Source organism: Anolis carolinensis, chromosome 4 (assembly GCF_035594765.1).
Source record: "Anolis carolinensis isolate JA03-04 chromosome 4, rAnoCar3.1.pri, whole genome shotgun sequence".
Taxonomy (NCBI): domain Eukaryota; kingdom Metazoa; phylum Chordata; class Lepidosauria; order Squamata; family Dactyloidae; genus Anolis; species Anolis carolinensis.
In genome coordinates this window covers 219,508,005-219,535,999 of record NC_085844.1, presented here as the reverse complement: position 1 = coordinate 219,535,999, position 27,995 = coordinate 219,508,005, and the positions used below count along the sequence as shown (strand labels likewise).

Sequence of the window (27,995 nt, the reverse complement as noted above, 5' to 3'; positions counted from 1 at the left end):
GATATATCTGTGCTCAACTTTTATTTTTGTTCTCCCTAAACGTGTTAGCATTAATAAATTCATCTTTCTGTTCTCAGCAATACACATTCTCTCAACAATACAGGCAACCAGGCTCACAAAGATTTAGCCTATTCTACAGGTTCAAGAATAACATGCTCAAGAATAACTGAGCCAGGCATGTGTTTCTGTCAGGAAATGTCTTAGCTTTCCAATTAAAAGTTAATTGCTTTTGTCATTAGAAAGGCTCTCTGTTCATTTCCCCTGAAATTTGCTTAACAGTAGATCTTCCTTAATAAGGAATAAACACATAGCAGGACACACTGGTAGAATCAGATTTAGGAGATTAGAAATAGCTTTTAATATTTCCATCATAATCTTTTAATTTTGAGCTGATTCCAAATCAAATAGAAAGTTGGTCTTACCTGTGATACGTTCATTTCCATCAGATAAGAGACTAACATCAAAATCAGCTCCCACAATGAATGATAATTTATTTAAGGTTATAGGTAAGACTTCATATACCCTGTGGTATTAAGAAAAAATGTTTGCTGTAGCCAAATAATCCAAATTGCTGAGAAAAGCTCCTTTGTTCCTATAAATTGTCATACTCATGCAAACAATCTTCACCATCTCAGTGTGGAGTAAATATTATTTGTAGAGCTCTTCTGCTCAAAAGAATTCTCAACCCTGTAAACATAGCATAATACACTGCAATGTAGCCATTTTGCAGGCTTTGAAAAAATGTTCCTGATGTTTTTAGACTGTTCAGATTTTTTTTTTTGGCCCAAACATGGCAAAAAATCATGGAAACTACAATCCAGCAACACATACCCTAACCCATATTTTATAACAGAGTCTGACTTCAGTAAGTATTTGTAAAGGCAGGGAACAAAGATAAGAATAAAGTTTCCACTTTGTATATATGTTGCAAGGAGACCTTGATTGAGCCAGGAGTTTCTCCTAATTATTTAATTATAACAATACGTTACTCAAATAACAAAAAACATGTGTATTGTACAGGATAAATATATACAGTAGAGTCTCACTTATCCAAGCTAAACGGGCCAGCAGAAGCTTGGATAAGCGAATATCTTGGATAATAAGGAGGGATTAAGGAAAAACCTATTAAACATCAAATTAGGTTATGATTTTACAAATTAAGCACCAAAACATGTTATACAAAATAAATTGATAGGAAAAAGTAGTCCAATACACAGTAATGTTATGTTGTAATAACTGTATTTACGAATTTACCACCAAAATATCATGATATATTGAAACATTGACTGCAAAAATGGCTTGGATAATCCAGAAGCTTGGATAAGCGAGGCTTGGATAAGTGAGACTCTACTGTATTTAATAGGTTCCAGGATGTCTGATTTTGAAACCTTGTATCTTCCAGTCCTCTATGAAGTGGAGAACCCACTGCTCTGAACTTGATTTCATAAGATTTCTGAGGTCAATCAATGTAAGGATATTTCATTAATCAAGCAAAGGCAAGGTTGAGTTTACCACTGAGTGTAGAATAGCCCTCCTCCAATGTAGTGACATCTTAGATACTTTGGGCTACAACTCCCATCAGTATGGCCTGGGATGAGTTTTGGTCAAAACCATATGGAAAACACTGACCTGGGGCTGGTCGGTGTAAATCATAGGGAATGCAGCCAATCACCATTCTCCATGTGTGCACCAGTTTGCTATTGACATCTGCAAACATATTTGTGATCCAGATATCACCTTAAAAAGTGTGCATTATCTGTGACTGTGTATTGAAAAGTTGTACAGCATGGCAAGTTTTCTGTATAGATTGCTGGTCTGGAATACCTTCTAGGATCTGGACCTGATTTAGCTAATAATATTATCTATCTTCTCATTCTATAAGAGCAATCTGACAATACCAACAATGATATGGATCAGATGAATACAAAGCTGCAGTAGGTGAACTGCTGCATAGTTTAGATCTGAGAAACCTGTTACATTCTTATTTGCCTCATATCAGAAGTGGTCAGCAAAGGAAAATCTGTTTGGGCTGATCTGCAGGGTTATACCAGGCTGTACAACACTTTTCTTAACATGGTATGGTAGCAAAGTATAGGAAGGCAACCATGATTCTTACTCCAGGCACAGCCTTTCCCATTGGAAAGTGTGACAAACCTTCACTCACAGGTTGAGGAGCCTCTAGTGGCACAATGGGTTAAACCCTTGTGCCAGCGTGACTGCTGACCAAAAGTTTGGCGGTTTGAATCTGGGAAGCGGGGTTAGTTCCTGTCTGTCAGCTCCAGCTTCCCATGCAGGGACATGAGAGAAGCCTCCCATAAGATGGTAAAACATCTGGGTGTCCCCTAGGCAACACCCATGCAGACGGCCAATTCTCACACCAGAAGCGACTTGTAGTTTCTCAAGTCGCTCCTGACACAAAAAAAACCCTCACAGATTCACAAAGTCTCATTCTATCATAGGTGCCAAGAAAAAAGCTGAAAACACTGCAGCAATGCTTCAGCTAGCTTGCCTGTTCCTTTCATCTAATCAGTCTGCTGGGCTGGAAAAGGAGCAAAGCATAGGCATCAGCACCATCTGGTGGAGTTGGAAATTCAAAACAATATAAAGCAAATCATAAACCTATAGGCTTAGCTAACAAAAGGTAGTGATTGCATTATCTGTATATTGCAAATGCCCTGAAGATGAGGTTTTTGATACATACACTCACATAATACAGCAGACCACATTCTAGTTCACATAGTTCATTGAGCAAATTTCATATACTTCCAATTTCCTTCTATTCCAAATGCAGATATGAGCAGATAACTTCACATAATTATACTTAGCTTCCTGAACAAAACAAAAACCAGTCCAGACGTTTATGGCTTTTCCTATGCCACTACCCTTGTTTCCTTCCACATGTCCAAAGAAGACAATGAAGAGAAAGTAGAGAGGGAGAAGAGTGGGTCTGTCCAACTTGAATGCAGGCTTGTTACCCAACTTGACATTAAGTCTGTACATCATTTCTGATATCTTGCATAAACCTTAGAATGTGGAGTACTTTATTAACGGCACCTATTACAGACCTGAGGGAGTCAAAAAAAACGATAAGGAAAAGATTGCCTTGCAAAAAGGGTTGCCCCACATTCTGTCCTTTTATTCTTTCGGCTGCCAGTTCCATATAAAAATGAGGAGTAACAAAAGTTTATAGAGTTCTTCAAGATAAGATCAATGTCCGCGATGTGTGGTTCTGTTTCAGCACGCCCAAGACCTGCCGAGCTTTGTCTTGCATGATCAATTGGTCTTTAGAACCACCGCAAGCCACTGTTTTCCAAGCACTGGACATCTGAAGGAGGAAAAAAGGCAAATGAACACCATAAAATGCACATGATAATTAACAAATTATCTTAATTAATACTGGAAATGTAGGGTGGAGGGTTTATCCATCTCAAAGCCTTCAATGGGCACAACCTGTACACTGCCTCAAAAAAAACCCTCAAATCGTGATGAGAATTTGGAGAAATATCTTGTCTACTGGTGTATAATAAGCCCATTTGATGACTTAATCTTGAATGCCTTAATTTATGGACTTTATAACTGATTGTGTGTCAGGTTTAGACTGTACAGCATCTGACATATTTCAGATTCAAATACCTGTTTCCTTGATTTTGCAATGGATACTCACCAATCAACAATAATGATAGCCTTATCCCTACCCCTATTTAAACAAACTTAATCACAGCTGCCTATACACAACTCTAAAGCACTTCTAAATTTAAAATGATACTGTTACAAAACTGACTCAGCAACATCACATGCCACAGCAGCTAACTATTACTGTGAGATCACAAAGTTGTATTTGCAAGTTGTAGACACAAAATTGTTAAGTTTTGTGTTGGCAAAATAGTGGGGATCAAACCAAATGGAAGAAAATTGTTGACTAAACTCAAATCCTTACCAAGATGAGAAAAATAAATATCACAAGCCATTTACAAAACCCAAAGATTGCTCATATGGTAACCATCAGTATACTACATGTGGTGTTTGCCTCTTAGGTACAGTACAACATCGACAGAGCTCATAGAGACAACAAATCTGGTGGGCAACCTGTAGCACTAGGGCTAAATGTGGTTTTCACTCAATGCCATGCAGAATTTCAAAAGCCCTCCATAACTGATCAGTTTCCAAACCTCTAAAAGAATAATCTGTGCCTTCACTAGATGGGGGAAGAGTGAGAAAGAGACATGAGTAGGCATGTCTGTTTTTGGATTTGAACATCTCCACTACTGAATCCAAGTGTATCTTCATCCTGACAGATAATCCCGAAGGAAACGTGGCCTTCAACTGAGAAATATTTAATCCACTCTTGCTTTGCCTATCAAATCTCTAAAAGGAAGCAGGATTCACAAAACCTTCCACACAGATGGTGCTTACCAGTGCAGGTGGCCTGTACTTGCTAGGGATTCTCTTGGAAGATGGAGCCTTTTCTGCCTTGATGTGCACAAACCCTCTGTTGAGCAAGCTTGTATTGCTCTTGCTGCTTGACACCGAAAGGTTGAGGGACTGAGAAAGGAAGCTCACAGACTGCAAAGAGAAGAGGAACAAAGAGAAGAGGAACAGTTACAGATGTTCTGTGTAAATTAGCTTATTTGATGTCCTTCCCTCCTTTACAGAGAGACATACTGCTATAAAAATATCTGCTTGACTCTTATCTTTGGGCTAAGCTTTCCAGGCAAAAGAAGAAGTCCTTGTTTGTAATGTTCCATTTGTACAATGCTTAGAACACTAGGCCTTACATCCTTTTCAACGTGAAAATCATTTATTTCTCTTGGCTCAGAAAAAAAGTATTATTTCAAATGCTTAAGATTCCTTGCAACAATTTCAGGTTGAATTATTAATAGCTATTAGTTATATATTGTTAGCCAAAATTCCAAGGCCTAAATGCAACTGCTAGTCCCAAAAGGAGTAAATCTATTGAATCAAAAGGTAGTAATCAAACACTTCCATACATTCTACTGAGTCAATGGGTCTACTCCAGCAGGAATTAATTGACTGTAGGGCTATACAGTCAATTAATTCCTGCTGAGCTTGCAGACTGAAAGGTCCCAGGTTCAAACCCGGGGAGCGGAGTGAGTGCCCACAGTTAAGCTCCAGTTTCTGCCAACCTAGCAGTTCGAAAACATCCACAAGCATGTGGACAACTTCAATAGAAAGGAAGAAACCATGAAAATGAACAAAATCTGGCTACCAGTATTACAAAACTCTAAAATCAAAACAGTAGATGGGAACCAACACTCTGAGGGCTTGACTGAACAAAGGATGCCCCCAGGCAAGAAACAAAACATTTCCAATGCTAATTAGGGTGATTAACTGAAACATTAATGCTTGCTCCCAGTGACAAAGGACTCTTGCCACACCCTGGAGTCTACACAGATATATATTCTTTCCTTTCGTTACTTAGTTTATCCATACCTCACAACCTCTGAGGATGCCTGCCATAGATGTGGGCGAAACGTCAGGAGAGAATGCTTCTGGAACATGGCCACACAGCCCGAAAGACATACAACAACCCTGTGATCCCGGCCATGAAAGCCTTTGGCAACACATTAAACATGTACATGATCTCTCTACTCACATAACTTGTTCTGCTCCAAAATGTACACTGTCCTAAAATGGATACAAAGCATTGACCACTGACGCTAAAATGATCTAAACTAAAATTCAGAACCACAATGATTCTGTTGGCGAAACAACTCTTTATCAAATGAACAAGTGAAACTATGCAAGAGAAGGACAGGGTTTGATATTTCCCTGCACGTTCTTATGCTCAAAAGGGCTATGCAGCCTTAAGCAAGTACCAGCTTTGAAGCTCTGTGAACATTGTAAGGCAGAAAGTGGGGCGAGGAGTACCCCAGACAAGTCTGAAAACACCACTAAAAATAGCTCAACTCAATTTATTGTATATTCTGGCATCTAGTCAGGGAGATATTTTGTTTTTTAAAAAGCAATGCATTATTTGGCTTCAAAAAAGCTGACATATGGAAAAGTGTTGAATGTTTAGCTATTATATTATATGTCCACGTACACATAAGCTTGCCTTTTTTTGGTCATGATTTCTCTTATATATTTGTTTGCAGTATACTGCTGGCCTTTTTCCTTCCTGCAATCACCCAGAGAACATCTAGCAGATTTTTATCATCCCTTTTTTTCTCCAGAAGCAACATGAGGATCTCAGCTGCACAATACAGTTGCTAAAACCTCCACTGCAATTCCTTAGAAGCCAACTATTTTAAACTATGGATGAGAACAAGATCTGGCATTCCTACTCGTAACAGGTGAAAACTGCATCTTTAACAAGTCAGGTATTGATTATTACATCAGGAGTAATGAGGCATAAACACACAGCAATTTTTAAAAACAACCATATGGGATTTTTAGATTTGGATAGGTTTTGCTACACTTCTAAGATATTTCACTGTGACAAATACTACCCAACCATTTCCATCAATATGCTTGAGGGCATACTCAGAAATGACAGCAATAAAGAAAACCTTAGAATTACATTCCTATAGCAATTCCTTACATATTTTATCCTTATAGTAATTCCTTACATATCCATCAGAGCTAAAGTACTTGAAATGGAAAAAGAAATCCTTCAAAGCAATAGGCAACTATTTCAACAAAATTATTATTATTGCCAGTCTTTGAATGGGCTTACATTTTAAGGTGTAAATTACCCAGGAATTAAAGTTAGCGATTGACTTACCGGTTTAAATCTATTTTGATATATATATGCTGTAGATTTTAAATTGTGTTTTTTTAACATTGTGAATCAACATTTTTGTTATCTCAATCAAGCGATAAAAGCAGAATAATAATAATAATAATAATAATAATAATAATAATAATAATAATAATGGATGACCTGAAGCTATATGGGAAAACGGAAACTGAAATCCAGTCTCTGACCAACACTGTCCGAATTTTTAGCACTGATATCAACATGGAGTTTGGTTTGGACAAATGTTTGACAGTGGCATTGAAGAAGGGAAAAATAATTGAAAGTGAGGGCATCAATATGCCCAATGGCCAAACAATAAGGTGTCACCAGCCAGAGGCCTATAAATATCTGGGCATATTACAGCTGGACAACATCAAGCATGAACATGTGAAAACTGTGGTCAGCAAAGAATACACACAAGGGGTCAGAAAAATTCTCAAAAGCAAGCTCAATGGAGGCAACACCATCAAGGCCATAAACACCTGGGCCATACCTGTCATAAGATATACTGCTGGCATTATAAATTGGACACAGGTGGAACTGGACAATTTGGACAGAAAAACAAGAAAACTCATGACCATTCATCATTCACTGCACCCTCGCAGTGATGTTGACCGGCTATATCTGCCTAGAAGATCAGGGGGCAGAGGACTCTTACAAGTAAAGCAAGCAGTCAAAGAAGAAGAACATGCCCTGGCAGAATATGTCAAGCAAAGTGAAGAACCTGCTTTGATTGAAGTCAAAAATCAGAAACTCCTCAAAACACAGCAGACAAAAAACCAGTACAAGAAAACCGCACTACAAACTAGAGCTGACAGCTGGCACAACAAAACACTGCATGGAAAGTTCCTTGACAAAATTGAAGGAAAAGCTGATAAGGAGAAGACCTGGCTCTGGCTCACGAATGGGACCCTGAAGAAGGAGACAGAAGGCCTGATCCTTGCAGCCCAGGAGCAAGCCATCAGAACAAATGCAATTAAGGCCAAGATTGAAAAATCAGCTGATGACCCAAAATGCAGACTGTGCAAGGAAACCGATGAAACCATTGATCATATCCTCAGCTGCTGTAAGAAAATCGCACAGACAGACTACAAACAGAGGCACAACTATGTGGCCCAAATGATTCATTGGAACTTATGCCTCAAGTACCACCTCCCAGCAGCAAAGAACTGGTGGGATCACAAACCTGCAAAAGTATTGGAAAATGAACATGCAAAGATACTGTGGGACTTCCGAATCCAGACTGACAAAGTTCTGGAACACAACACACCAGACATCACAGTTGTGGAAAAGAACAAGGTTTGGATCATTGATGTTGCCATCCCAGGTGACAGTCGCATAGATGAAAAACAACAGGAAAAACTCAGCCGCTATCAGGACCTCAAGATTGAACTTCAATGACTCTGGCAGAAACCAGTACAGGTGGTCCCGGTGGTGATGGGCACACTGGGTGCTGTGCCAAAAGATCTCAGCTGGCATTTGGAAACAATAGACATTGACAAAATCACCATCTGCCAACTGCAAAAGGCCACCCTACTGGGATCTGCACACATCATCAGAAAATACATCACACAGTCCTAGACACTTGGGAAGTGTTCGACTTGTGGTTTTGCGAAACGAAATCCAGCATATCTATCTTGTTTGCTGTGCCATACAACGTCGTTGTGTTGATAATAATAATAATAATAATAATAAGCTGGGCTGCAAGTTCCAGAAACTGTGAGGTTGTGGTGGGTCCAGAAAAGGAACATTTCCAGCTCAGGCTAAAAGGATGTATATTTGATGTAATCATATTTACAGTGGGGGAGAGCATACACATCTATGCTTTTACACAAGCACTTTAGGCAAATGGCTGTGCAAGTCCATATGAAACTTGCATAGCAAACACATAGCTATCTAGTCAGGCTCAAAGTTGCTCCCACATATTTCCAGTGGTCCCCTCAGCCTTGCTGGAGGAGATTCAACTTGAGACCTCCTGCATGCAAAGCATGTGTTCTACAAATGAACTAGAAAAGACAAAGAGGCAACTTCCTCATATGTAACACTTTTCTGTGCACCATATTGCTGTTAGAAATCAATTCCCTTTGTCAAACTGTTTTCTTTTTAATCTATTTTTACTTGGGATGTTTTAAATGCTATGGGCTGACCATTTTAACTCTATGTTCATTGTTTGTATATTATGTTGTAATCCGCTTTGAGTCCCCTAGGAGAGGAAGGCGGTATATAAATGATGTAAATAAATAAGTTCTTACCTGCATTGCAGAGGGGGCCTCAGAGAGCTTATGTCTTCTCTCCTGTACAAGGGAGGGAAAGTACAAAAAGCAAATCAGAAAAAATAACTTAGAGGTCAAGAGTTTAAATTGTTGTTTTATATACTAGTGGTTTTATTTTGTATTGTACTGTGTGTTTATTTTGTGTGTTGTTTTAGGCACCTTGTGCCATATGTAAATTGCCCCAAGTCCCTTTGGGGAGATGGAGGCGGGATACAAAAATAGTTATTATTATTATTATTAAAATTAATAATAATATAAAAGAGTGAACTCCCTTCCAATGCTCTCAAATTTGTAGCTTCCTAAAACCCATATAAGAAGAAAGTCATCATTGGTTGACTCACTTTTCTCTTGCATTCCATTCCATTTAGCCAGTTCTAAACTATTACATACAGCCATGAGGACCAGACACCGGTTTTTAATTTTTTTTTTATGTTGCCGTTATAAATATAAGCTGGGAAATTTCATGCCACAAGATAGGTTCTGGGCCTTCACAGCAAGCAATGAAACAAACTTCCTTACCCTGAACTGCTTCAAAACAAAGTACAACAAAAACATGCTTGTCAATAACATTAACATATGCTGAGAAGGCCTCTTATCCAGCCGAGCTAAAATTAATTCTATATCCCAAGAAATTACCTGGCTCCCCTGAGTTCTTTTGATGCAAACAGGTTTGGCCATGGTGGAAACTGTCATCTTCAAGTCTTCCTCCATAATGTCTAATGCAAGTGATTTCCTGACTTTCTTAATGGGACTCCTGTGCAGCTGGAAAGATGAGGAATATTACAGAGTATTATTTCAGTTCTACATTTACCAGTATCATTAATTTGCGACACTGGTTAGGAGAATCTGAGTTTTACTACAAAACAAAAGAATTTATTTTCAAACTCTAGTTAAAATCTAAACAAAGTATCTCTCTGCTAGTACACAGGAATAATGCAGAGATCACAAGTTTCACCATTAATAGATAAAGACTAACCAGGACTCTTGGACCAGTGGCCTGAAGCCAAAAAGAATGACTATAAAGTCTACAAATAAAAACATCAAATAATCTCAGGCTTCTGAAGTCTCAATCCCAAACCCTTGGGCCAAAATATCAACTCACATTCAACAATTTAAGAATGATAGCCATATTATTATATCAAGCACAAAATGTGGCACTTTTAAAGACGTGTGGTGGCAAAACCTCTGATGGTTGTCTTAATCTATCAAAATTTGCATTACAATAAACCTGGCATATTTTAAAGATACTGCTTGGAATTCTGGGATTCCCTAAAAAGCCAAGCACTGCTAATCTCAGAGTTTGGAAAATTTAAATTCTCTCAAGTGTCGTTTCCAAGAATCCCCCAGCCAGTAGCCACGCTGATGATGAGATGCTTAGAAGTGTGTCCAAAGCAGTTAACTTTTCTATGTTGGAAATGGCAACTTCCCAAGCCTCTCACTATTTATTTGTTAATGTATATATTTGCTAACCTATATTCTATGTGTATGTTGATTTGCCACTTTGACTTAATTCTTTGGTATGGGAGGGTCTATAGATATGTGATTGTACTGAGCATGTTTAGACCCAGGACTCCATTTTTGTATTCACTTTTGCATCAGACCTTAGTGGAGGTGGACACATGTTTCTGTTTCAAACTTCAATATAGAAGTATGCTTATGGACTTCAGTAAGTACAAGTATACTTAGACTATGGACTATTGATTAAGAATGATATCCTGTGTACTCAACACAGAGAAGTTACATCCTATCTGTAACTGACCTTTAATAAAAAATGTGCCTGTATGGCGAATTAGTACTAGATGTTTGTGAGTAAACAAGATACGTTATTTTTCAAAGAAGACTTTGTTTTTTTTATCTCTGAGTGCATATTTTAAACTAAGAGGTTTCAAGAGAGTGTATATGTTTTTGGGTAATTACAATTACAACTGCAATTTCAACTTTAAAGAAACAACCATCCTCTGTTAGCCAAATATATTTTTGTAGTGGCATGTCTTTGTCCTTGGCAGTTCAAAGACATGGTTCTTCAGTTTAACAGCCGAGTTACCTGTGTGCCATTACATGAATGCTTGTGAATATCACTTGTTCAAAGAGTTGACTTCTAACAAGGTCATGCTTTTCTTGGCTGATGGTTTTCAAAAGGTGGTTTCCACATATTTATGGAGATTCACATTTGCCAATAGGATACGTGCCCAGAGACTGGGTGCAGTTGTTTTCCAATATTCTAAACTCTGGATAATCCTTATAAGTAATGTGCAGTTGCAGAAAACAGCTGGTTCAACTACTCTATTAACTGCCTCCATCCCCCAAAATATGTAGGCATGTGAGACCTATTTTACTTGCTTGCTAATAGAAAAATAAGACCCAACCACCACACAAAGGAGCAAAAATCTGGCTTGAGGAAGAGCAGAACAATGCGCAACTTGGTGGTCTTGTGAACACAACTAACTTCCCACAGCATGCCATGAACTTTCAAAAGGTCCTACATTTATAAACACAAATCTCTATCCAACACATTGTAAGAAAGATGTCTGTGACCACTGCTGTTACACAGCATGGAAGCCCATGGTGATCTACTGGACATAAATCTGCCAACAGATCTACTTTTCTTGGCGAAGATCACTTTGCAGTATTCACTACAACAGAGAGCAACTTGCCACCTCCACCTAATTCTATGTCAGTCTCAATATAAGTTTCAAATATTGCCAACAAATCCCACTCAACACCTCTAGTTAAAGATTTATCCCTCCTTGGATAGCCCTCTAGAGAGGAAGAAAGGGGATGAAAAGACATGGGTGGTGCTGCAGAAGAGACAGATAAAAGAAATGGCTGTGCACTGCCCTTAATGCAATCTTCCAACCCAAAAAGAAGAAGTTGCCAATCATTTGTATCAAGGAAACGCAAAGTGTAGCCTGGGGGCAACTGATGTTATTGTGGCTCTCAGGCACAGCTTTTCTGGCAAACAAAAGGTCTCTCTGGAAAACCTCCAGGACAAACAATGGACCTTTCAAACAGGTTGTCCTGTTTTGTTTAACTGCTCAGATATTTCATTTTTAAAGAAAAGTGAGCTCCTAAGCCACTTTTATTTCATTGCTGGCAATCTGTGGCTACAGAAAGGTTTCAGGGGCAGAAAAATTGCTTTCACTTCAGCCGGAGTTGCTCATCTCTGCTCTATATGGCTAGTTTTTCCCCAAAACATGTTGACATAGGAAGTTTACTGAATGTATAGTGTCTGAAAAACTACATAACTGGAGCATCATGTTCCATCTCAAAAATGAAATTTACACTGAAAGCCATTTATTTGATAGAAAATGAGTTTGTGCTGTAGTTTTTTTGTTTTTTAAAGCCATAAAAAGGATGAAAAAGAGAAAGATGAAGAAAATCTAGCAACACCTTCAGACTGATTTATATTTTAAAGGATCTTTAATGCATATCTGCCCACTTTTTCAGATGCACTGATAAGAATGATTTAAACTCATGGATTTTAAAGCATAGTTCCACAAATATGTGAATGGGATATAATGTAACAATATACAGAAAGAGGCAAATTACAACTCTAGCCATAAATCTCCAGGGCACTGTATGATGCATGTTTTTGTTTTAAAGGGGGAAGAATACTCTAAATACAGTAGAGTCTCACTTATCCAAGCTAAACGGGCCAGCAGAAGCTTGGATAAGTGAATAACTTGGATAATAAGGAGGGATTAAGGAAAAGCCTATTAAACATCAAATTAGGTTATGATTTTACAAATTAAGCACCAAAACATCCTGTTATACAACAAATTGGACAGAAAAGGTAGTTCAATACGCAGTAATGTTATGATGTAATTACTGTATTTACGAATTTAGCACCAAAATATCATGATATATTGAAAACATTGACTACAAAAATGGCTTGGATTATCCAGAGGCTTGGATAAGCGAGGCTTGGATTAGTGAGACTCTACTGTACCTCAATTTTTTGAAGCAAATTCATGATCTTCCATCCAGGAATAGCCTGACTTGATATTGCTAATTCAACAATTCCAAGGATGATTAAGAGGAAGAGCAAACGATGAAAATGCTAAGAGATACTTACGCCCTGTTTTCTCTTTTGCTTCTCTGGATTCACATCATCTTCAATTATCAGCTCGATGCCAGTTTCACTCCTCAATACTTCTTTTAAATCTTCTTCCAGATTAGGAGTTTGTGGCTGCAGTCAGAGATGCAAAGGAGGAGAAAATCAGAGAATTGTGTATATCTTTGAAGTCATGGTTCAGATATTTAAAAAATCAGCATATGATTCTGAAGGGTCTCTTTCATTCATTTCTCAAAAGGCGTTGTTGCCCTTATGCACAAATAAAAGGTGCTCAAGTCCTTCCATCATGAGAAAAAACACCTCTGGTATAACTACCCTTCTTAGTTGCTTCAGCAAGATTGCAGCATTGTGGTGGCAAGAAGGTTTTTTGGGTACTAAAGGTAGAAAATAAGGAATGGCTATAGCAAATCTCTTCTCTGCAGCTGTCAGAACTAGTCATTTATCTGTTAAAAACTTTCTGTAAGCAATGAAATCCAATGCTTGTCTTTCCCCAAATAGCCCACTATGTAGGCCAGCAGAAGTTTGTTACAGAGCAACTTAAGGACATTTATGTGGAATGTTGACCTTTTGCTTAAGCTTGAGATCTTCCTTAGGGGTCCTAAGCATTCATGGAAAACATAATGGAATAAAAAAGGATCCATAAAACTGCTTAACACATACCAAGGGCTTCATGGGTCCATACTTCTCTAAAGCATTCTTGAAAGGTGTGGGCGTGTGAGGTGTATTGTCTGTTATATATTTCTGATCAGGGGTCACAAACCTGAAAGCACAGAAGGGAGGAAAACAGTTTTTAATCAGGATTCCAATACAGAGTTTGGATGGACACTTGCTAAAGAGTGGTCAAAGATTATCCAGTTTCTGGAAGATTTGCAGAAGTAACCGCATACAAGTATAACATATGTTTTGGTTCGCGAATACACAAACACTGATGGGTATGTTCTTTTTTTGTACCTTTTATCAAGCAGCTAGAGAACCAATGACCCAGGTAATTCTGATCAGGTGTTACTCTTGATACATAAGGAAGGATAATGATTAAAATAAAGCAATTTTTTAATGTTATTTTGCAAATCAGACAAAAATAGATTGCTAATTGTACAAAAATAGATTGCTAATTGTTCTTTCACATAGCTTTCTTTTCGTAAATGTCATCTGGTCAGAGGACTAAATCAGGGGTGGGTAACATGGGGCCTTCCAAATATCATTGGACTGCAAGTCCCAGAAGCCCTAACCAGCACAGTCAATGGCATTGAGCGCTGGGAGGTACAGTCCAACAACACCTGGAGGGAAACATAATTCTCGGTTCTGATGTACAACTTCATTCAAAGAAATATAACAGCATCTGTTTCAGTAACATCACTGTATAGTACAGGCATGGGCAAACTTCGGCCCTCTAGAAATAGTAGTCCAAAAAATCAACCCCAAAATACTGGGTCAATCAATCCAGAGGTGAATGGAAATACTCAACCTTAGCTATTATCAAAGAAGGAATCATCCCCTTATCTGAGTAGTGAAAGCCCTTTTTTGAATGCATGAGCAGGGAAAAAAATAAGGGCTGCAGGCAGTTGATTAGCCTCTAAGACAGTGTTGGCACTTTCCCCTCTCCACATAACAACTCTCAACCTATACATGGGTCACATCTATAGCTATAATTTTGGCCCCAAATCCTGCCCTTGACTTACATGTGTACTTGAGGTAAGTGCAAGATAATGCATTAGTTTTGACATAATGATACTGCAATCCTTAAAGTGAATCGGAAAGTATGAGCTCTTAAAGCCAGCATATTGTATCTCATTCTGCCTTGCAGAAATTTCTGTTGGGCTCACACTATTCTCTCATCTACATCACCTTAAATTAACCAATAATAAATAATAAATAATAATAATAATAATAATAATAATACTTTATTTATACCCCACCACCATCTCCCTGCGGGGACTCGGGGCGGCTTACATGGGGTAGAGGCCCAAACAACATAGGACAAAATATAGGCAACATAATACAAATCACACTATAAAAAGATAAAACAGTAATACAATATATCAATTAAAACAAAAATACAGGATAAAAATTGCATTTAAAACACATAAATGGTAAAATCGTAATAAATACAGGATTCATTCTTAGGATTTGGGATCTCAAACTAACTGCTAGTATTAGTCATATCACTGGAAAAAGCTGAAAGATATCTGTAGGTATGAGAAATGAGCAGAAAGGAAGACTTACGCAGAGTTTTTCTGGATTAACGGTGTTTTGTCTCTGTGTAGTGGAGTAGTCACTATCACCTTTTGGCTGCACACAGGTGTGGAAGTTAAAGAAGGGGTCTCAAGGTCCAGTGTGTCCTGTTTGGTCCAGAAATTCAGGAACTGCCAAATTTTTAACAAGGAAATAAATTGGTCACCATAGAAAAAGTGGCAGACAGCTTACAACGAGATTTGACAAACATGGTTGAATACAGAAATTCTAAGGTTTACAAAGTTGGGTTTGTTTGTTCTTTTACAGCCTCTAGAGCCCTCCAGCCAGCATAGCCATAGCTGAAATATTCTGGAGATTGCAACTCAAAAAGTAAATGTTCTAAGCTTTTGTTTTGGTACAAGATGCCAACACAAGAAAAATATTTATCTTTTCCACATGATACAACATAGGAAAAAGCAATATTAACACAACATGAGTCATTTAATAAGAGAAACACTTTAGGTAGGTACCAACTGCTTGTTTGCAAAGTTGAGTGACTTCTAGGGCATCATATCCCTCTATATTGTTCCCAGAGCTTGTCTTCCTTATGCAGCAGAAGAAATAGAGAATGTCCATAAAAATGTCATGCATAGAGACAGCCCATGGTTCAGCCTCCAGGTAAGACCTTTATCTGAAACTCTGAAAAGCTTACTGGTAGTTAAGCTAGATAGTATTGAGTTAGATAGATTTATGCCCCATATGATGCAGCAGTTTGCTTAACTGCAGCCACGGTTATAGTACTTTGTAAATAAAAGGAACACCACACTTTCAAGAGACAAAAAGTTATTCCCTAAACAAACATTAGAAAGAATAAAGGCCACAAGAAAGACCACTAATATCAGAAATATAACAATGTTAGTTTTCATGTCAGAACTGTCTAGGAGTCATTACCAAACATTCTAGGCTATTACCACAATGCCGTGAAAACACCAATACATCCAGTAAGAATATAATTCATCCTTCAGGATTAAAGCATCTAACAGCACAATTTTACAGTAGCAAACACTCAGTAGCAACCCAACAGCTTTTAACAGCAGTGGAACACTCTCCCCCGGACTGTGGTGGAGGCTCCTTCTTTGGAGGCTTTTAAGCAGAGGTTGGATGGCCATCTGTTGGGGGTGCTTTGAATGCGATTTCCTGCTTCTTAGCGGGGGGTTGGACTAGATGGCCCATGAGGTCTCTTCCAACTCTACTATTCTATGATTCTATGAAATGGTCCAAAAGCACTTTCATCATTTTCTATCCTTGAGTTATAGTATGTGCCAAAGCTAAAAAATGCTATCATTGCTCACACTCAGTAGCTTCCCGATTTCAGCATGTGTGCAAAAAGTATACAGCTAAGCAACTCGGCTGAGAGATGGAAAGATGTTCTAGTCATGCTAATTTTCTAAGCCATTGATAACAACAGTATTTTTCCATAGGTCAGTGAGCATTTCATGTGGGAATGTTCTTCCTTGGAAATAAGCAGACATGAAGTAAATGAAAAATGAGCAAAACAAAATCGATGAACTGAGATCTTATTCAGAGTTGCAGAATATGAAGACCCAGGGCAGTCTCCCATGTTACTTTCAAGAACACAGAAGAGTTACATATGGCTCTTAATCATATAAAATGTAATGCAAGAAGGGTTTACATGTCTGCTCCTTGATATATATGACATGTCTGGTCTAACCCAATTCTTTTTATATGCAGCCATATCCAAATGTTTTCTACATTATATGGTTAGACATGGAAGGTACAGAAGAGAAACTTCCATAATTTGAAATAATATCACTGCAACGCAAACTTTAAGAATAGGCTAGGAGACATGTCAACCTCCAAAAGCTGATGAATCTCAAACTCATGAAGTTTAGTCAATCTGGCCAATGGTGAGAAATAATGAGAGCATCCGGGCATCCCCTGGGCAACGTCCTTACAGACGACCAATTCTCTCACATCAGAAGCGACTTGCAATTTCTCAAGTCGCTCCTGACACGGGAAAAAAAGAGAGAGCAGTAGTCCATCAAAATCTCGAAGATCACAGGTTCCTTGTCTCTCTTATAACTTAAGTGGGGTGGGGGGGAGCATTCCTTGCCTTCTACAAATCAAGACAGACATTTCTTGTGGACTACTCTCTATCATGAATAAATGGATAACATCCAGAACATAAGAGGGAAATTTGTCATAAGACAGGAATGTTGTGCACAGATGAAGCTACTACCTCATTCTAGGGAACTACCCTTTACTTGCTCCACACCTACATACCTGAGACGGGGAAAATGGCAATGTCTTGACAGGGGTGCTTTTCACAGGAGTGCTCTTAGGTGTCATGCTATTATAGGAGTCCAAGAAGGAGAGGCTGGTACTGGTGCCCCCTTCTGAAACCGGCGTGAGACTGATCTTCCTCTTCTTTTGCCGCTTAAGTACAGAAGGCGGAGTGCCAAAGCTCATGTCTGTGCGTGGGGAGATGGGGATGAGCTCGCCCTTGCTGCCTTTGCTCAGATCTGAAATGGTATGGCCATCCAAACGGTACTCTGTCACGTTCTGCGAGGAGGAATAGGGTGTGATAGATGTCTGTCTCTCTGGGCTGTTGCTGTTACTGGCAGACAGATCATCAGGAAGGTCAAACTGAGACAGATCACACCAACCATCAGGGTCCTGCCAGAAAAGGAACACTGAGTAAATCAGAACGAGTAAAAGTGAAGATGAAGAATAGATGTTGGAGAAACTCAATACTACTATAGTTGAATTATTGTACCTAACTGTTCAGTTTTTGAAAGCCTTCCACATTTCTTAGTCTACCTCACCTTTGCACCCTTTGTTTTGGACTACAATTCCCATCAACCACATGTGAATTGTAGACGAGCACACTGTGGGTGGAACGAGGAAACACAAATGACTAGAGCAACCTACAATATGTAATTCTGTCAGTTACTATGTTTTTAGTTTTTTTAGAATGAAGTAAATAATTTTTTCATGTTTATTGTCTTACATTTTAAATAATTCAACCAAAAGTTAATGTCAACCACCCAGAAACTGAATGATATAGGGTGGGATATAAATATTTTAAATAACAATGGCACTGATGTTTTATTTTTAAATTAGCTTCAGAGCCTTGAAAACTAAAAGACATTCATTCAGTAATGTGCTTGTTTGGAGGAGGGCAATTCCTAGGATTAGGACAAATCCCTCTAAAGGAGAAAATAGCTGGCAAGGATAAGTACAGCCTGAAGCAATTTCCCAAGAGAGTGTGAAATGAGTAAGAAAAGAGGGAAGAAGAGCACTCCCAGGAACAGCATGGCTTGCTGCAATCTGAATGTAGATATGTCCCCCACAAAAACTGTGCAATCTCTAAAGCTGTCTTTAAAATCAATGATTGTGCTTCTTGGGGTCCTTTGTTTCAGTACCATAATCTAAGAGCCTTTCTGCAGCTGTTGTGGGGCATACACATAGTCTACTTGAGCTTTAACATCCATAGGGGAAGGCTTTCCCTTAGTCCCACCACCACCATGATCACATTGGGTGAAAACACAGCAGACAGCGTTCTTGGTGCTTGTTCCCAAGTCGTAAAACTCCTTACCTTGGGAGGTCAGCCTAACCCCCTCCCATATCTTTCCATAGGCAGGTAAAAAGACCTGTTATCTTTTTTTTAGGGAGGAATTTGGTTTCTAATAAGTTGTGGCTGACAGAGCTTTTTACAAGAGAGTGTTGTGCTTCTACTTTGTTTTAAATGTGTTTCAAATATGTGTTTTTAAACAAAAGCCTGATTCAGGAGTGTATGTTTTAACTTTTGTATTTATATCATTTTAATTGTGTGTCTTTGGTATTCGCTGGGGTTTGGTTCCAGAACCCCTGTAGATATCAATATCTGTGGATGCTTACATCCCATTGTAATCAATGATGTAGTAAAATGGTGCCCATTATAAAATGAGAAAGTCAAATAATTTTTTTGAGTATTTTCAAACCATCCATGGACACCATAGGCAAACTATACTGTGTTTTTCAAATGGCTGTAAGCCCCTTTGAATCCTGTACTGTGAGATGATGACATAAAGGAAATATACATTCTATTCATATGGGCTGCAAGCAGAGCTGTTAGGCCAAAAATTCCCCAGCAGCTGTACATTGCTTAGGGATGATAGCCATATTTTTAACAAGCTATTAATTATAATAAAAATACTTTACTTTTCTATCCTGCCACCATCTCCCCGAAGGGACGCGGGGCGGCTAACATGGGGCCAAGCCCAAAGCAGAAACAAAATATGACAAGTTAAAACCAGTATAAATAACTAAAAACAATATCATAACATTCAGATATAATAAACAAATCAAAAATACAAAAACACCATTGTGATCAGATAGGGAAGGTAATAAAAATGAACATCACAATCAATGGATAAAACTTTTTGATCAAGTCAAAAAGTGCATAATTTCAAGACCGTTAATAAAGTGCCTGGACAAGTGTTAAAGCTTTGCCTGAGATAATTTGGGTTAGGATAGGTAGGAGGGAAAATAAAGTGCAAGGAAACAGTATGTCAATGAGAGGGGTCTAACATTGGGCAGATTAGTTAATGACCATTTGTGGGAGTCATGAAAAACAAAAACAAATCCCCTTTCCCAGATCTGTGATCGCCCTATTCTTGACTGTATTAGGGAAAATAGACAATTCCACTTCTTACAGATTCAATCATGTCGAGAGCTTCTGTAATGGCTGGGGCTGCTGCAGTGCACAAATAACTGCCAGATTCCACCACCCATGTATATGAAGAGGAACCTTCTTCCAGTGCGTCATCAGCCACGGTAGTTTCTGGTACACCTTTGGTGGTGTCCTCCGCTAGGCTTTCAGGGAGTTGCTCTGAAGGCAGCATTTGCAAGACAACTGACTTATCCTCAGTGGCTTCCTCCTCTTTGATTTCCAAACTTTGAACAGGCCAGCTGGTAACAAAGTTTTGCTGTGGAAGGTAAATCAAAATGTTATCATTACTAAGCCACACAATCAAATTGTTAGCTAAAATAATAGGGATTCAAGACCACAATGGTAAGAGTCAAAAAATAAAAAAACCCAGGCCCTCCAGGACTCCCACTTCTCCAAAGTCAATAGCAAGGGATTATAGGAACTCTAGTTCAAAATAACTGGAAGGCAAATGCATTGTCTCCCCATACTATGGAGTGGAAATCACACCGCTCTGCAGTTGTTTGACTCTTGCAACAGTCAAAGACTGCTGGAGGTTACAGCTAAGATCTAAATGAGCATTTGATCCCCACCCCTGCCAGTCTAGATTCACTGATTGGAGGCCAAAACTATTTGACAAATCTAAATCAAGGCAGGTAGATGCCGCATTTCATGTTCCACATATACAGTGCAAAAAAGGAAGAACGCGTTTCTAGATCTTCCCAGGTGTGCTGGGAATTATGGAAGTTACAATCCCACAAACCTGGAGAACAACAATCAGGGAACAGTCATTCTAAAGTATCCATTTCAAATGTAGTAAGTAGCTTTTTTACTTTAAAAAAATCTCCAGAGTGATACCTGATTTTCAGTTTCTTGTACGTTTTGGCTTTCCTTGTCTTCCACTTCAACCAATAGATAGAGGGAGTTGGATTCTTTTGTTTCATTCAGAAAGTTTGCTGTGTCCACTTTTCTTTTGATTGTGGAATTCCAGTGGTTCTTCACAGCATTGTCAGTCCTATAATAACAACAATTGAAAATGAATGCATATATCAAAGGCCAATGAAAACGGCACAAGTAGTCTAGCATCTTCCCATTCAACAAAGCCATCTTATTAAGGGTTAAAATAGTCTACAAAGCCTACCTGCCTGGCAGCAATTTAGCAATCTCAGCCCATCGATTCCCCAGAACTTTGTGAGCCTCGCAAATTATACGATCTTCTTCCTCTGTCCAGGACGACTTTTTCACCTCGGGATTCAGGTGGTTGTGCCAGCGTTCACGACACTGTTTTCCTAGCCGGCCTTTCAAATGTTTGGCTATAAGTGTCCATTGCTTTGTGCCATATTTTTTCACCAGTTCAATAACCTGATAATTAATAAAACAACACAAATAATTATAAGACATATTCCTGTCTGTACTTTGGGTTTTGGCATTTCAATATTCAGCAGCTACACAGACATCTGAAAATATTATCACTAAGGATAATTCCCATTTTGCTTAACTGCTAGCAATTAGAAATGTACATTTGGATCCTTCATTGCTTTCACATTTTTCTCAACACTCGTTCCAGTGCTCTCCAGCTTTATGAACATACATACTTTGCAGTAGCTATTTTCCATAGACATAGCAAGGATTCCATTCATGGTGGTCTTCAGGATGGCTTTTGGAAGGGAAGAATTTGCCTACAGATTAGATGGCAAAACCCAAATGATGCCAATGAATAGGATTTCCTTTCCCCTTTGGACAGCAACATCACAACAAACATGCAATTGATACAATTTTCTCAAACCAACCCAGATGGAGCATGAAGAGGCCATTGCAATGGACGTTTAATTCTCTACCAGTTCTATATTATTAATACTCTTCCTAATACAATGTCTCTCTAGCTCTATTCAAACAATGTAATAATTGCAAGAAAACTAATATATTTTGATAGGGTTTGCTTTCATTTTATATACCCAAATCTATCAATGTACCACTCTGGAATGTGTCCAGAGAAGGGCGACTAAAATGATCAAGGGTCTGGAGAACAAGCTCTATGAGGAGTGGCTTCAAGGGCTGGGCATGTTTAGCCTGCAGATGAGAAGGCTGCAAGGCGACATGATAGCCATATATAAATATATGAGGGGCAGTCATAGGGAGGAGGAACAAGCTTATTTTCTGCTGCCCTGGAGACTAGGATGTGAAACAATGGTTCCAAACTACAGGAAAGGAGATTCCACCTGAACATCAGGAATAACTTCCTAACTGTGAGAGCTGTAAAGCAGTGGAACTCTCTGCCCTGGAGTGTGGTGGAAACTCCTTCTTGGGAGGCTTTTAAGCAGAAGTTGGATATCTGTCAGGTTGCTATGAATGCATTTTTTCTGATTCTTGGCAGGGGGTTGGACTGGATGGCTCATGATGTCTCTTCCAACTCTATGATTCTATGATTCTAAATTGTGAAGGTTTCTCTCCGTTAAAATCAAGACCCTTGAGAAATCAGAGTGCCTAGTTAGGTGGAATTAGCACAACTAGGTAAAGATATCCATTCAGACATATCAAATTCACAAAAACTACAATGCAAACATTAACCTTAAGGCATTGAAGTACAAATCCAAAAGAATAAGATCCTAACAGCACAAGCTAATGCAGATTTACTCAGAAAACAATGTCAATGGAACATACTCTCAAGTAAGCATATATAGGACCAAGGGAAAACATGGTTTCCCTGTAATTTTCAAGGGGAACAGTTGGGAAGCAAGTCAGTACTGAGTCAAGGTTTCCTAGCTATTATTTTATATAAAGAAATTTTGTATTTTTTAGACAGAGAAGCAGCCGGCTTCTTCTACTGACAAGAAGGGAATCTTCTACTATAAATGTCAACTGTAAGAAGTTACCTTCTGATCTTCCTGCTTCGTCCAAGGGCCTTTCACCAGGACAGGATTTAGCACCCTGAGCCAGCGGTATTGACACTGCTGCTCAGTACGGTTCTGCACGCAAATTCAAATAGGTACACATTAAATATTGCTAGGGCAGAAATAAAAGAATTCAAAAGCAGCAAGACAAAAAAGCAACTCACTCATCTCTAACTCACATGAGTGTCTGCTTAGAAATAATCCCAAAGAAAACCTTTCACTCTGCTGAAAAACTCAACTTACAGGAAAGTGACTGGCGAGGAACTTCCAGTCATGTCCAAACTGATTCACCAAGGAATTCAATAGCTCGTCCTGCAAAGAGAAATACTGTCAGATCACATAAAGAACACATACTACAACCTGCTGTTTGGAAAAGGTACTTAATATCTTCATAAATATTTCAGGAATAAGTAGTAAGATTGGATGTTTGTGGCCCTTTAACATCATAGCATATAAAATGAGGAACCTGCAGATGTTTGGAAGTGCCATTCTCACAATTCCTTGCCACTTGCTATACTAACTGCAAGTTCTTGGGAGTCATACACCAAAATATTTGAAATACTGTATGACAGCCATATTCAGGGGACCAGCACCAACAGTTTCATTTAAACACAGCCCATAAAGGATGTTCTCTTTTGACATTTTCTAGGTCTTCTGGTATAATTCTACAGCATATCTCCACTGAAAGTTGACCCCAGAGTGATGCTGGGGATCTAGAAGTACTAGGGACGTGTTCTCTCTCTGGATTTTCATCCAGTAGAATTCTATGTTGTGCTTTGGCCAGTAATTGTCCATAGGGTTGCACTGGAGGATCCAGAAATGCTAAAGTAGTGTTCTCATTTGGCAGTTTCTAGGCTCTCCAGTGCAATTCTTTGGTATGCTTCGGTCAGCAGTGGTTAATTTCAATAAAAGGTAGAGGTTTCCCCTGACGTTAAGTCCAGTCATGTCTGACTCTGGGGGTTGGTGCTCATCTCCATTTCTAAGCTGAAGAGCCGGCGTTGTCCGTAGACACCTCCAAGGTCATGTGGCCGGCATGACTGCATGGAGCGCCGTTACCTTTCCGCCGGAGCGGTACCTATTGATCTACTCACATTGGCATGTTTTCGAACTGCTAGGTTGGCAGGAGCTGGAGCTAACAGCGGCCGCTCCTGCCGCTCCCGGGGTTTGAACCTGGGACCTTTCGGTCTCCAGCTCAGTGCTTCAACGCACTTCTCCACCGGGGCTCCATTTCAATAGAGTTCACTATTATTCACAAGTTTTTGTTTCCACTGTAAGTCTAGGAATGTATTTGCTGCAGATATGGGGGCCATACTGCGTGGGCACCTAATCTCTGGTCTATAGTAAAGAAAAATAAACGAAGCCATAACCCCACCACCATCACCACACTGTAGAATTAAATCAGTTTGACATAAAAATAATAATAATAATAATAATTTTATTTTTGTACCCCGCCACCATCTCCCCAGAGGGACCCGGGCCAGCTTACAGATATAAAACCAGCATACAGTAATATCAAATGCAAAAACACACAAATAAATTTAAAAGGCATTAAAAATCACAATCATTATAAAACACACGAATAACACAGCAATAAAAACATAAAATGAGCTGGGCAAAGTGCACTGAGTGGAACTTGTAAACAAGAAGGAGGTTAAGGTGCTACATCACGTTGATTGCCTTGGTTCAATGGTATAGAATCATGGGAATAGTAGTTTTACAAGATTTTTAGCCTTCTCTGCCAAGGACTGCTGGACCTTACCAAACTACGACTCCCAGAATTCCACAGCATTGCGCCATGGCAATTAAAGTGAAATCAAACTGCAGTAATCCTATAATGTAGTTGCACTCATAGTCTACAAAAAGCTTATGCTACCAACTTCATTATTTCAGTTAAGTCTCTAAAGTGCTGTAAGATCCCTTTGTATACCGATATTCTAGGCTAATACGGCTACATCTTTGAATAGCTGGAAAAGGGAGTTATCCATAGAATTCCTATTTTATTTATTGCAATTTGACAATGCCCTTCCAACCAGAAGTAAAACACTGGCTGTGACGTTAAGGCCCCTTCTACACTGCCACCTATCCCAGGATCTGATTCCAGGTTATCTGATTTGAACTGGATTATATGAGTCTCCACTGCCAGATAATCTGGGATAAAAAGATAATCTGGGATCAGAATTTAGGATATAGGAACAGTGTGGAAGGGACCCAAGGCAGATGAGACTTCTGAAAAACCATCGATGCTCCAGATGTTCAAGTCAGGACTTCTCATAATAGCTCTTGATGAATGTCGCCAGAGTGTTTCCCATCCCACTGTTGCCTCTCTCCACACCTTCACCCCCAAGATCCCCACAGGGCAATACCTCTTCACGTGACCATTTGACTTTGCACCGGTTGTCCCGCCGTTCCTGCGCATCTGAGTCCTGACCATGCAGTTCATCTTGCTCTTCACTAGAAGGGTTTAAAGAAAGAGAAGCTGTTTCCACAATATTGAATTACCCTGTTCATCAGCTGAGAATTTAAGCTTTTCTCATTCAGCAAAAGGCTTAGTTGCATTGGCAGAACCATTGAGCCAGGCTGAGTGATGAAGATGCATCTGTGATCTTACAAGCACAATGTTGTACTCCTCAGTAAAACATGTACAGTAGAGTCTCGCTTATCCAACCTTCGCTTATCCAACATTCTGGACTATCCAACGCAATCTGCCTCTTGGTAGTCAATGTTTCCGATACCTTGTAATGTTTCGGTGCTAAATTCGTAAATACATAACATTACTGTGAATTGAACTGCCTTTTCTGTCAATGTTGTAAAACATGTTTTGGTGCTTAATTTGTAAAATCATAACATAATTTGATGTTTAATAGGCTTTTCCTTAATCCCTCCTTTTTATCCAACATTTTCGCTTATCCAACATTCTGCCAGCCCGTTTATGTTGGATAAGTGAGACTCTACTGTACTGGGATTCAGTTAGTGGCAAGTGATTATGTCCTTTGATGGAAATTGTGTAAGAGACAAGAGGCAGCGGAGAGTGAGAAGACTGACAACCACCATACGCATGGTTTCAGTTATCCAAGTATGACAACATCTAGGTAGGACAATAAAGAACACCATGCAGAAAACACGGGGAATTCCAGACATGAACAATCAGGGCCAGCTAACACCTCCCAGCAAAGGATTCCCCCAGGCAGGAAGCAGCCAGGCCTGGAAGCTACAAGGCTTTTCAATGCTAATCAAGGTGATTAATTGCAGCATTCTCACATGCCTCCAACAGACGAGTTCTTTCTCCCACCCTGGACATTCTACAAATATATAAACCTCCTTGCTTAGTTTCCAATATACCCCACAACCTCTGAGGATGTCTGCCATAGATGTGGGCGAAGTGTCAGGAGAGAATGCTTCTGGAACATGGCCATACACTCCGGAAAACTCACAGAATCCTAGGCAAGTGGGGTTTATATAAATGGGGAATATTCAGGGTGAAGGCAAGTGTGAATGTTCCAACTGGCCAGCCGGATTAGCATTTAATGGCCTTGCAGTAAGTATCTTCCTTTCCCCCTCCTCTTCCTTTTTGGCGCAAAGCGAATTGAGCTCCTCTCCCGCCCTGGGAATTCACGCGGGCCATATGGAGCACCACTTAAAATATATTGCCCCCAAAATAAATTAAAATAAAATAAAATATAACAACCTCACTTTCAAATTAAGCCATCCATGGAAACTATAGGGTCATTTCCACTACTGTGTGTGGAGGGGTGCATTTTAAAAAGCAATTTTTTCCTCTTTGTCGTGAGAGAAATTACCTTTTGGAAAAATAGCCAGGAAATATCCTTCTCCCTCCTCCTCCTTTCCCTCCTCAATCAAATATATGGTATTTTAGGCTTTATCATTTTAATGCAATGCAATGTAAAACTTACCAGCCAACCTTGCGGGACATCCTGTTGTGCCCTGGATTAAAAACATCAATTAAAATAAGAGTCCCAAAGAAGAAAAGGTGGATGAGGTTATAGCAGCAGCAGCAATAGCAGCAGTCCCCGCCACCATTGCAAGGAAGGAGAGAAGGAAAGGAAAAGGTCCCCACTGGATTAGCGCGCCCGCCCGGGACTCCAGTGCAGCATTTTCCTATCTCGCGCCAACCCCGCCCCCGGCAGCCAGCCAGCCAACCACCTTTTCCCGGCGTGGTGACGTGCCGTGCGCGCGGCGGACGAGAAACGAAGATCTATTGGAAAGAAGCGGGGCCGAAGTGGCGCGCGCGGGCAAAGTTGGAAAGCTGCTTTTTTTACAGCCTAAAATTCAGCAGATCCTTCCAGCTGTGCATCCCAAGCCGGCCATCAATATTACCAGATGGGCACTATCGGTTCCTCTTTTTAATGAATGAGAACATGGACTTTACATGACCTGTACAAAGATTTATTGAGGATTCTGGATGTATGGATTCTAATCTTGGACATACTTAAAATTTTATATAATGTGATTTTATTTTGCAATGGTATCTGTTTTATATGAATTGTTGTTTTGTAGATTGTTTTATATGAATTGTTGTTTTTAGGCATTGAATTTTTGCCTATTTTATTTATTGTAAGCCTCTTTGAGTCCCCTCGAGGAGAAAGGTGGGGTAAAAGTGATGTAAATAAATTAATTACAGTAGAGTCTCACTTATCCAACATAAACGGGCCGGCAGAATGTTGGATAAGCGAATATGTTGGATAATAAGGAGGCATTAAGGAAAAGCCTATTAAACATCAAATTAGGTTATGATTTTACAAATTAAGCAACAAAACATCATGTTAGACAACAAATTTGGCAGAAAAAGTAGTTCAATACGCAGTAATGCTATGTAGTAATTACTGTATTTATGAATTTAGCACCAAAATATCACGATATATTGAAAACATTGACTACAAAAATGCGTTGGATAATCCAGAACGTTGGCTCCAAAAGGATGGTGAAAAGACGTCGTCCGGGATTCCAAGGTCAGGTCAGGAGATAACAGCGGTGTCCAAAGAGCAAGCCAGGAGTCAAAAGCCGATAGTAGTCATCAATCACAGGGCGAAGGCAATAGCAAGGTCAAATTCCGATTCAAGGTCTGAAGAGGGTGCAGTCATCCAAAACAGGTCCA

At 39.3% G+C, this 27,995-nt stretch overlaps 1 protein-coding gene across 1 annotated transcript; it reads right to left on the bottom strand.

The window, feature by feature from the left end:
• Positions 1–10: 10 nt before the first annotated feature.
• Positions 11–26,998, bottom strand: mybl2 (MYB proto-oncogene like 2). The gene is made up of 15 exons (XM_008119079.3): positions 26,794–26,998; positions 25,246–25,333; positions 23,126–23,194; positions 22,865–22,957; positions 21,133–21,353; positions 20,850–21,006; positions 19,999–20,271; positions 17,585–17,977; positions 15,332–15,471; positions 13,769–13,868; positions 13,109–13,222; positions 9,670–9,795; positions 9,013–9,054; positions 4,414–4,563; positions 11–3,325 (listed from the first exon to the last, which is right to left on the bottom strand). The coding sequence occupies exons 1-15, from the start codon at positions 26,811–26,813 to the stop codon at positions 3,197–3,199; spliced, it is 2,115 nt and encodes a 704-aa protein (XP_008117286.1). The 5' UTR covers positions 26,814–26,998; the 3' UTR covers positions 11–3,196.
• Positions 26,999–27,995: the final 997 nt, after the last annotated feature.

Coding starts and splice junctions, on each gene's coding strand:
- mybl2 (XM_008119079.3), bottom strand. CDS start 26,813: ATGTCCCGCAAGGTTGGCTG. Junction 13,223..13,768: donor ATGGACCCATGAAGCCCTTG/GTATGTGTTAAG, acceptor CTCTGACTGCAG/CCACAAACTCCTAATCTGGA. Junction 3,326..4,413: donor AGTACAGGCCACCTGCACTG/GTAAGCACCATC, acceptor TTCCTCCTTCAG/ATGTCCAGTGCTTGGAAAAC.